General features: G+C 48.9%; 1 protein-coding gene across 1 annotated transcript in view; it reads left to right on the top strand.

Moving 5' to 3' along the window:
• The first annotated feature begins 3,854 nt into the window (after positions 1–3,854).
• Positions 3,855–11,785, top strand: part of LOC102457207 (L-amino-acid oxidase-like) — a 16,593-nt gene continuing 8,662 nt past the window's right edge. The window contains exons 1-4 of the mRNA XM_075913660.1: positions 3,855–4,048; positions 6,478–6,701; positions 10,208–10,314; positions 11,420–11,621. Coding sequence (XP_075769775.1) covers positions 4,036–4,048; positions 6,478–6,701; positions 10,208–10,314; positions 11,420–11,621 — 546 coding nt within the window. The 5' untranslated portion in view covers positions 3,855–4,035. The remainder of the gene's footprint in view (positions 4,049–6,477; positions 6,702–10,207; positions 10,315–11,419; positions 11,622–11,785) is intronic.

The following is an 11,785-nucleotide window of genomic DNA, read 5'->3' as shown; positions in this document are numbered from 1 at the left end:
CTACTATGGCTACCGGCCTTCCACTATGGCTACACACCTTCCAGTATGGCCATTGGCCTTCCGATATGGCTACACGCCTTTGAATATGGCTACCGGCCTTCCACACACCTTCCAATATGGCTACACACCTTCCACTATGGCTACCGGCCTTCCGCTATGGCTACACGCCTTCCAATATGGCTACCGGCCTTCCACGCGCCTTCCAAATGGCTACACACCTTCCACTATGGCTACATACCTTCCAATATGGCTACCGGCCTTCCACTCTGGCTACCGGCCTTCCACTATGGCTACCTGCTTTCCAATATGGCTACAGGAATTCCAGTATGGCTACTGGCCTTCCCATATGGCTACTGGTCTCCCAATGTTTCTACAGGCCTTCCACTATGGCTACAGGAATTCCAATATGGCTACCCGCTTTCCAATATGGCTACGGACAAAGGCCTTCTCCTCACTCGGTGTGACAGACCATGGTGGGTCTGGGCACCGCTGAGGGCGTCCGCTCAAATTCGGGGTTCCTTACAGCCCCTGATGGGACGCCCTTCCCAAACAGGCCGCAAACCAGTCCCACCGAGCACGTCAGTTACCGGTTTGGCCAGCTGGAAGCCTCAGGAGCAAAACCCCTCCGACACCCCAGCTCTCCTTGTGCCACAATCAGCCTCAGGCCTAAGACAGGTGAGGAGTTACAGAACCTGATCTCACCTACCCCGAACGGGTTCTTCCGGTCCCAAGAAACCTGGCACAGATCCCAGGTCAATTTACTCTCTGGATCTTATCCACAAATCACGCTGAGCCAGTCCTTTAGAATCTACCATCTAAAGGTTTATTACTACAAGAAAGAAAAGCCTGAGAGTGAGGTTGTGAAAGGATCATACGTTACATGCACCGAATCTCCCAGTTCTCGATGCAGGCTCGCAGCAGAGATGTTATAACTGCTGGCTTTAAAGTCTCTTGTGTCTATCCTATGCCAGGATGGGTCCACAGTTCTTCCCGGCTCGTTGTTCCCTGCAAGGCTGCATCTGGGATCAGGAGCTGAACTCGAGACCAGCTAGAGAGTGCCACATAGCACTTAGGCTGTGTCTAGACTACAGGGTGTTGTCGACAAAAGTGGACTTTTGTGGACAAAACTATACCTGCGTCCACACTGCCTTTGAGTTATGTCGACATAACGTCAACAAAACTCGGCAGTTTTGTCGATGTATGTAAACCTCATTCTACGAGGAATAACGCCTTTTATCGACAGAGTTCTGTCGACAGAACGCATTATTGCAGCTACACTGTCCTTTGCGTCCACACTGTTATGTTGACAAAGCGGCTTGCTTTGTCGACAGAACTGGATGTAGTCTAGATGCTCTATGTCAACATAAGTTTTGTCGACAGATTCTGTCGACAAAACTTATGTCGACGTAAGCATGTAGTCTAGACATACCCTTACAGACCACTCCTGGTATCTTACAAGCTGCAGCAGGTCACCTGGTCAGAGGCCTATACCTGGGTGTGTCTACACTACAGGGTTTTGTCGACAAAACTCCACTATACCTGCATCTACGCTGCCACTGAGTTCTGTTGACATAACGTCAACAGAACTCGGCAGTTTTGTCGACGGCGGTAAACCTCATTCTAGACACTCTTTCTCGACAGAAGCATTGTCGACCGTATCTGATGACAAAACTTCTTTCAACAAAAGCCTGTAGTCTAGATGTACCCTATGGGTATGTCTAGACTACAGGGTTTTTGTCGACAGAAGTTTTGTCAACACATACTGTCGACAAAGCTTCTGTCGACAAAGAGCGTCTAGACGACATCCATTTCTGTCGACAAAGCAAGCCGCTTTGTCGACATAACAGTGTGGACGTAAAGGACAGTGTAGATGCAATAACGGCTTCTGTCGATAGAACTCTGGGTATGTCTAGACTACAGGGTTTTTTGTCGACAAAACTATACCTGCGTCCACACTGCCTTTGAGTTATGTCGACATAACATTGACAAAACTCAGCAGTTTTGTCGACGTATGTAAACCTCATTCTACGAGGAATAACGCCTTTTGTCGACAGAGTTCTGTCGATAGAAGGCATTATTGCATCTGTACTGTCCTTTGCATCCACACTGTTATGTTGACAAAGCGGCTTGCTTTGTCGACAGAAATGGATGTCGTCTAGACGCTCTTTGTCGACAGAAGCTTTGTCGATAGTATGTGTCGACAAAACTTCAGTCGACAAAACCCTGTAGTCTAGACATACCTTTTGGGTGTGTCTAGACTACAAAGTTTTGTCGACAAAAGTGGACTTCTGTTGACAAAACTATACCTACGTCTACACAGCCTACATAACGTCTACCTAAAGTCGACAGAACTCAGCAGTTTTGTCGATGACGGTAAACCTCATTCTACGAGGAATAACGCCTTTTGTCGACAGAGTTCTGTTGACAGAAGCTGTTATTGCATCTACACTGTCCTTTGCGTCTACACTGTCATGTTGACAAAGCGGCCTGCTTTGTCGACAGAACTAGACGCTCTTTGTCGACAGAAGCTTTGTTGACAGTATAGATGTGTCTATACTATAGAGTTTTGTTGACAAAACTATACCTGCATCTACACTGCCGCTGAGTTCTCTCGACATAATGTCGACAGAATTCGGCAGTTTTGGCGACGGCGGTAAACCTCATTATACGAGGAATAACGCCTTTTGTCAACAGGGTCCTGTCCACAGAAGCCGTTATTGCATCTACACTGTCCTTTGCATCTACGCTGTCATGTCGACAAAGCAGCTTGCTTTGTCGACGGAACTGGATGTCGTCTAGACGCTCTTTGTCGACAGAAGCGTTGTCAACAGTATCGGTCGACCAAAGCCTGTCGTCTAGACGTACCCTTTGGGGCAAATACCCTTAAAATCCAGTAACGGGACACACAATAACTCAGTGTAGGTCCTAGTGGAGGATTTGGGATGGGCAGACCAGACCAATTCATGGCAGAGTTTTCTGGCTCTAAAGTTTATGGATCTCTGAAACTGAGGCACGACGGATGAAAGGCTATACTTCACAAACAAGGAACCGGACTGACTTGGCCACTGGAAAAGCCAGCCGATCACTTCTGCACTGGAGGATAACTACCAGCAGAGAGTTGGCTTTGCTCCAAGCCATAAATCCATCCATTAGAAACGTGGGCGTCTCCCTGTCTGTGTGCGAGCCGGTTTGTTCACCGACTCCTCCTGAACAGGAAGAACCAAGACCACCCAGTTGGGTGGCTGCTTCCTCTAACCGACCTTAAAGCCAGGTCGGAGTTGGGTGGTGCCCGGAAAACCGGGTGGACTTGGAATGGGATTGTTTTCCACCACATGGGAAGGGAGGGGCTGTTTGGAGGGAGGAGATACTGTTCCCCCTCCAGTTCCACTTTGGCTTGCACCCCACTTTGCCCCCCTGTGCGGGAGTGCCGGCCTCCCCTCCCTGCCCCTGGGCCAGACGCGGGCAAGTCCAGGTAAGTCTAGTTTCATAGACAACTGTCCCCAATCGCAAGGGAACAGCATATTCCTTGTACGGATGCCAGTGATGTCCCATAGATTGGCTCCTGTTCCATGGTCTTGGGTCTTGGAATCTGGAGAGGCCTTGGCGAAACAGAGAACGGGGTGCCACCCGGATGCCCTAGGCCTGGGTCCGAGCCGGTGCCGAGGGGCCCGTCCCCCTTGCGGGGCAGGGCCCTAAAGGAAGTTGGGGAGGCAGGTCCCTTGGCCGACTCTCTGGCTCCGGAAAGGACCACCGCCCCCGTAGGGTTCAGCCGGCCGGCGGCGGGGGATGCCGTGGGGGCCGAGGGTCTCTCCTGGTAAAGATGGAGGGCTACCATCCTTATCCGGAGATGGCAAGGCCCGAGTGGGAAGAGTGTGGCCTTTCCACACCCTCCCACACCTTTTCATCCCGAGTCCTGTGCTCCTGCGACAGGCTGACTCAGGCCTTTCATCTCCGAGTTTCATTCAGCACGGAGCTGGCTAAGTCTACGTATAAAAGCCCGGGGCTCCCGGGACGACCTGTCCTTCCACTGGAGACATGGGTACGTGCCGTGAGTAAAACTGCTCTGAAAACGTTTGCCAAGGGGATGGGTTGTGCTCTCTGCACCCAATTGACTTTCTGGTGCCTTCTGTTCTCCCTTGTTTGTCTTTTCCTTCCTCTCCGCCTCTCTCTTTCGGTCGTTTTTCTCCCGTCTTCCCTCCCTTCTCGTTCCAGGCCACACTGCGAATTTGGGGACACCGACAGCCAAAAAAACACACTTCGCTGGCAGGGGGGATGCTGGGGTCATAGCTTTGACTCTGTCCACGTTTTTTTTACAACTAAAAAAACTAGGAACAGCTTTTTGTTTCCCGAGGCAGAAGGGGGACGGCTATTTCAGATTTGCTTTTGACCCGGGGAGGGAATTGTGCCTCTGAATGTGGAAATCAAAATTCAGCAGAAGAACGGGAACGATTCTGTAGCGGGAAGCCGATTTACTTGCCAAGGCATTTTCTCTTAGCGGAAGGTTTTTATTTGTTTCCAAAGTTGTTTAATTAAAAAAAAAGTGGCGTTGTTGTGGGTTTTGTTTCGGTTTGGTTTTAAAAATTGAAATTGTTTTTTTTTGGGGGGGGGGGGGAGAAAAGATGCTTGCTTTTCTGTTCCTGAGCTTTGTTTGGTTTTGGGTTTGGGGTTTTTTGGGTCAGTAAAATAGAATATTTCCATGTCTGAGGGAAAACAAGGAAACTAATCGATTGCCAAAAAGAAACAAACCAAACCAAACCCCAAGGAAATTGCAGTTGGCATCATCTGAAGAAATGGGCCGTGCTCACGAAAGCTCACGACATGTTTTGTTTGTCTCTACGCTGCTGCTAAATGAGTCATTGTTGTTTTGTAAGTTTTCCCAGTTGCGGACTAATGCTGCTCCGCCTCCGAAATAGGGGAAATTCAGTTTTGACGAGTCGCTTTTCCCCCCTTTGCTGCCTCTACGGCTACGCCCACACGAGTTTTCTCGGCAAAAAACATGCTAACGAGGGACTCCTTTGCATGAGTCATGATGTCATTTGCATATTTTCTGCTGGTCCGTTTTTGCGCTGGGGGGGGGGTTGCTCAAAAACAAGCCGCGGAGACGTTTTCTTTTAGCGCAATAACCCCGTTTTTCGCAAGATCGGTAGATCACCTTTTCGGGGGCATAAGGATCTTGTGGAAAACGGAGGTTTTGCACCAACAAACAACAAAACCACGTCCACACTACTTTTTTTTCCTGCAAAAACCCTCTATGCCAAAACAGTGAGCCCAAAATATGCAAATGAGGTGCTGTGATATGCTAATCCATGCCTCATTTGCATAATCAATGCCGGCAAAACCAGCAGTGTAGACGAAGCCATAGACAGAGCCAGCAAGTAGGGAGGGAAGGAGCCGGCGCTCAGGGGAGGCAGAGGTGTAGCGGGAGGGCGGGGGAACTAACGGGGAAACCATCGGGTATCGACCAATGGAAGTTTTGTCAACGAATCGGTGAGCTGATTCAATGCCCTTCAACCTCCCTAGACCACAGAGGACTTTTCAGGGCCTTACAAGCCCCCTCCGTCCTCCCTCTCCCTTGACAATATATATAGTTAACCCGGAAGGACGGGGACCACCAATAAGGCAGCGGCCCCTGACCCACGGTTCCCCACCACGGTTCCCTCTAAGATTTTCCAGCCAGGAGTGGAGGGAGTTTTGGCTGGTGCACCAATATTGAGGTCACATGTGTTGATTTGGACGTGTGCCTCCATGGCACCCGATTTATTCACACACACACGTCCCTGGCTGCCGGAGAAGACCCTGCCTCCTCTTTCATGCAGCAGGTCCCATTCCCAGCCCTAGCTGCCAAAGCAGGCCCCGCCCCCAGCCACGGGGCAGCCCCCCTGCCCCAGCGGCTCTCCCCCCGATACAACCAAACTCCATATTTGGAGGGGTGGCCCCTTCGTAGAGCGAAGCCACTTCATGTCAGTGATGTTACTGAGGGCATGACTTCACTCCTGGCTAGATTGGCAGGCAACACTCGATCCAGCAGGGGTTGATTTATCATGTCTAGTGCAGACATGATCAATCGAGCACCGATCGCTCTCCCGTCAATACCGATGCTCCACCGGAATGAGACACGCCAGGGGAGTCGATAGGAGAGCGTCTCCTCTCAACCTAATGCAGTGGCAAAACCCTAGTCTGGTGTTTCTTAAACTGCATTCCATGGTACACCGGTGTGCCGCGAGGCAGTTGGAGGTGTGCCACAGAGAACAACAGAGTTCAAAATGGCCACCCTTTTTTTTTGTCAATAACTTTTCCTCCCAATTTTTTTTTTTTGTTCAACAAAAAAATCTTTGCTGTTCTTCATAAACGCTGCCCTAGTGTGTAGAGCTAAGAGAGTCGACTTCAGCAAAGTTGCCTAACTTAGATTTCCTCCTACACCATGCAGTTCTGCCTCAGAGGCAAAATCATCGATTTTCTTCCCATATCTGTCTCTAGTACTTCTTCAGCTCTTCCTCCTCGCGGCCGTTCCAGGCGTGGCGAGCTCGCCCGGCAACCTGGAGAAGTGGGAACAGTGCTTTGTTGACCCCGATTATGAGGAGCTGGTGGATCTTGCCAAGAACGGGCTGGGGGGAACGTGTCATTCGAAGAAGGTGGTGGTCGTCGGGGCAGGCATTAGTGGACTCACGGCTGCCAAACTGTTGAGAGATGCGGGCTGCCAGGTAATGCTATTGACCCGGGAAAGGTCAGCGGGTAAGCGCGCTCTCGGACTGGTCTCGAAGTTTTTGTCATAGCCGTAGCCAGGTAAAAAGGCGAATTTGAGCGTGTGGGGTGGACTGAGAGAAGGAAGAAAAATTGCCGGATATGCTTTCTTCTTTCCATTTCCAGACACAAAGTCAACAGACGTAAAGTTCGGGTGATTAGAACAATGACAACATAACCAAACGGGGAAAACAAAAACCGTGTGCTAATGACTACATTTTCTAACGGCTATATCCAGGGCTTGACAAACCGCGGCAAAAACCACTCGCCAGCCCCGTACCGCGCATGCGTGAGACCCGCACTGCGCACGCGTGAACCTCCGGTGAACGGGGCGACCGGCTAAAATCTACTCACCACGGGCGAGTAGATAAGCGGATTTCGTGAGCCCTGGCTATATCTTATGAAAATGGTAATTCGTTAAGGAAAGGTCGCCAAAGACTCCAACACGTCACTCTAACCCCCACGACAGACCGGGGGCAGCTGGCTACAGGAGACTGGTGGATGGCCGACAGGCCGGGAGATGGGAGAATGTTTTTTTGTTTCTAAACTACGGGGGGGGTTTTTTCGAAAGGAGATATGCAAAGTTGGTGCTAATTTGCATATTTATTTATTTATTTGTTTACATAGTTTTTTACCCCACCTCTCTCTCTAAAATGTTCGAGGCGGCTTACAAAAATTTTAAACACGGTACAAATATATATCAAAATTTAAAATACGAGACCCCAGAGGGACATCTCCTTCCAATCGTTTTTTCGAAAGCAGGTTTTTCAGAAGTGAAAGTAATCTGGACACGCGGGGAAGGCTTAGGGGGGAAAACCCCTTTTTCGAAAAACCGCGTAAACCTCCTTTTTTTCGCAAGAGCAGTTTTTTCTCAAAAAAGAGTTGTTGTGTTTCTCAAAAAAAAAAACCTGTGTCCAGACTACTTTCACGTTTGAAAAACCCACTTTGGAAAAAGTGATCGGAAAAAGATGTCCCTCTGCGGCAGTGTTTTCTCACGGACCATCGTCGGGGGTTCCGCGAGAAATCGTGGAATAAATAAATAAACATTTTGAAATACCACGAACAATTCCAAATTGCTCTACAGCCAAAATGCTTCTGAAATATATGTAGTCAAACTTTACTTATTCTGGGTCACTGAGAGCGAAAATGATGCTTAAAATTGTTGATTGGCTCTAGTTTTCAAGATATGCTATTGGGTCAGTATATACGACCCTTGACTTGCGAATGGCGGAGGATAAGTGAGTTATAAAGGGAAGGGATCTCAATTTAAACCAGAAATGACTTAAATACATCTTTGACTGGATCTATGAATAAATAGATGACTGGGTTTGGACAGTACTTGCTTTTTAGGCAAAACAATGAATGATGCAATCTGAAGCGGGTATTGCGTCATACTTGATGGCTGTGTCTAGACTGGCAAGTTTTTCCGCAAAATCAGATGATTTTGTGGAAAAACTTGCCAGCTGTCTACACTGGCCGCTTGAATTTCCGCAAGAACACAGACGATCTCATGTAAGATTGTCAGTGTTCTTGCGGAAATACTATGCTGCTCCCGTTCGGGCAAAAGTCTTTTTCCGAAAGACTTTTGCTCAAGAGGGCCAGTGTAGACAGCACAGTCGTGTTTTCCGCAAAAAAGCCCCGATTGTGAAAATGGCGATCGGGGCTTTTTTGCGGAAAACCGCGTCTAGATTGGCCACGGACGCTTTTCCGCAAAAAGTGCTTTTGCGGAAAAGCATCCTGCCAATCTAGACGCGATTTTCCGAAAATGCTTTTGACGGAAAACTTTTCCGTTAAAAGCATTTTCGGAAAATCATGCCAGTGTAGACGTAGCTGATATGAATTGTATCGTGTTATTCCTAGAAGTCCTGGATGAGGCAATCATAACGAAGCATACATCACTCTGCTGAACAAATTGCCCTATCTCAGCTCTAGAAATCCTACAGTATCACGCTCTCTTATTTGTCAGTGTTTGATTTTGTAAAGGGACACATTTCGGCTGAGCCAAAGTGAGCAGAGATGCCTCGTACTTGTGTGAACAGTGCAGATAACTTCTGCTATGTTTGTGGTGAAGTGACTTTTGCATCACAAAAGCGCAGCATAACCACTCTGGTTAAGAAAGCCTATCACCTTGATTTTGGCTGCCAAATTGGAGATCAGGACAAGAGGTGGGCCCCACACATATGCTGCAATACTTGTGCAACAAATCTTCGCCAGTGGTTGAACAGGAAAAGGAAATCTATGCCTTTTGCAGTGCCAATGATTTGGAGAGAGCCAACAGATCATGCCAGCAAGTTGTTACTTCTGCATGGTGCCTCCAGTTGGGAAAGGTGTGTCAAAGAAGAAAAAGTGGACTGTGTGTTATCCAAAGATTCCATCAGCTGTACGCCCAGTACCCCACGGAGAAGGACTGCCGGTTCCTGATGCACCAGAATCATTCTCACTTGAGCCAGACGAGGAAGAGGATGAAACCATCAATGTCACAGAACCTACATTTTCTCCCGTTATCCTCCTCTGAAGCACACCTCATAACACGAGGGCTGTGTCTAGACTGGCAGGATTTCCGCAAAATCATCTGCTTTTGCCGAAAAACTTGCCAGCTGTTTTCGTTCAAAACGATAACCTTAACTCTGACCCTTCAAATAAATTTCAATCGTGCCTATCTAAGAGAACATTTTTTAATAACTCCGGCAATTAACAGGCATGCATCTTAGTAGTTGTTTTTGTAGCAAATATAGGAACATTGTAGGCCATTCAGTTCACTTTGGCTGTGTCTAGACTGGCAAGTTTTTCCACAAAATCAGTGGTGAAACACTGGAATAAATTGCCCAGGGAAGTTGTAGAATCTCCATCCCCGGAGATATTGAAGAGTAGGTTGGACAGACACCTGTCACAGATGGTCTAGACCAGTGGTTCTCAACTCGTTTCAGTCCACAGACCACCAGGCCAATCCTAGGTGACGCTATGGATGACGCGCCGCGTGCTTGTGAACAGCCTAACAATGGCGCCTGCCCACACCGTGTGACTTTGAACAATGTTCCTGTGGTCCACCGAAAAAGTCACCACGGACCACCAGTTGAGAACCTAGACAGTCTTGACGATGTTTGGTCCTGCTGTGAGGGCAGGGGACTGAACTCAATGACCTCTCGAGGTCCCTGCCAGTTCTAGTGTCCTAAGATTCAGGGATGCATGTCCCTTCAGAAAGTGTGTTTTGAGCTCATGCTTAACTTTAAGCACCTGCTGAAGTCCGAGGATGTTTGCACTCAAGTTTAGCAGAGTACGTGCTTCCGACGGTGAGACCTGAGGGCCTACGCACTGTCCAAAGTCACTTTTATAAAATAGGAATTGTCCTTCCGTGAGGACCACTCACAACAGGAAGGACAACGGGCTAAATTAACCTTCACCGTGCCAGAGGGAGCTGGTCTTGCCTGGGGTGGGAAATCACAAGCCCTCTGTTCCATCTTTCTAGGTCCTGATTCTGGAAGCCAGCGACCGCGTGGGAGGCCGCATCCTGACTTATCGGGAACGCGACTGGTACGTCGATCTGGGACCCATGCGTCTGCCGGCACATCACAGGTAAGAAACAGTGAGCCCCGGTCAGCCCCGGGCCTTCCTGGGCATTGCGGAGATCTCAATTGGAAGATCACTCAATTGGAAGACCCCAGTTGAAAGATCACTCAATTGGAGGACCCAAATTGGAAGATCATTGCGAAGACCCCAATTGGAAGATCACTCAATTGGAAGACCCTAATTGGAAGATCATTGTGAAGACCCTAATTGGAAGATCACTCAATTGGAAGACCCCAGTTGAAAGATCACTCAATTGGAGGACCCAAATTGGAAGATCATTGTGAAGACCCCAATTGGAAGATCACTCAATTGGAAGACCCTAATCGGAAGATCATTGTGAAGACCCTAATTGGAAGATCACTCAATTGGAAGACCCCAATTGGAAGATCATTGTGAAGACCTCAATTGGAAGATCACTCAATTGGAAGACCCCAGTTGGAAGATCATTGTGAAGACCCCAATTGGAAGAGCACTCAATTGGAAGACCCCAATTGGAAGATCATTGCAAAGACCCTAATTGGAAGATCACTCAATTGGAAGACCCTAATTGGAAGATCATTGCAAAGACCCTAATTGGAAGATCACTCAATTGGAAGACTCCAATTGGAAGATCATTGTGAAGACCCCAATTGGAAGATCACTCAATTGGAAGACCCCAATTGGAAGATCACTCAACTGGATGACCCCAATTGAAAGACCACTGAGCTATTCCTCCCCAATTGAGGAAGAATAGCTCAGTGGATTGAGCATTTGCTTGCTAAACCCAGCATGGTGAGTTAAATCATTTAGGGCCAAATCCATCGGAGATGGTGCTTGGTCCTGCTGTGAGAACAAGGGACTAGACTCCATGACCTCTCAAGGTCCCTTCCAGCTCCAGGAGAGGGTATATCTCCCTATTTCTATCTCCCAGGGGCCACTGGGTTGGCTGGCAATTTTACAAACAATTGAAAAAAGTTTCCACACCTCTTTGTGTGACTGAAATATACAGGTGGGGCAAGATTCCCCCCCCCCCCCCCCCAGTAATTTCCAGTTAGATGGGGGTTTTGTTAGAGGAGCAGATCCGAGCCTCTACAATTCTTCCATCCTTTTGCCCTTTCTCCTCCCTCATCAGGATTGTGCGCGAGTTTGTCAGACAACTGAAGCTTCAGCTGAACCCGTTCTACAACACGGACAACAACGCCTGGTATTTGGTGAACAACGTCCGGGCCAGGCATAAAGAGGTGGAGAAAAACCCCGACGTCTTGCAGTACCCGGTGCGCCCGGCGGAGAAGGGGAAAACGGCCCTTCGGCTTTACAAGCAGGTGTTAGAGCCGGTAAGGGCGCCCAGCCGGGCAGGAGGTCTTGGCACTGACGTGGGCTCTTTGACCGCGGGGCCGGATGCGCCAGCTCGCCCGTGCACATAACCACCTCGCCCACATGGCGGGGGCCTGCCGGCCAACCCTAGAAGGCTCGTAGGCGCTCAACAGCCTGAGAGATG

The sequence above is a fragment of the Pelodiscus sinensis genome, chromosome 32, assembly GCF_049634645.1.
Source record: "Pelodiscus sinensis isolate JC-2024 chromosome 32, ASM4963464v1, whole genome shotgun sequence".
In the NCBI taxonomy this organism is placed as follows: Eukaryota; Metazoa; Chordata; order Testudines; family Trionychidae; genus Pelodiscus; species Pelodiscus sinensis.
This window is presented reverse-complemented; position numbering and strand designations above follow the sequence as displayed.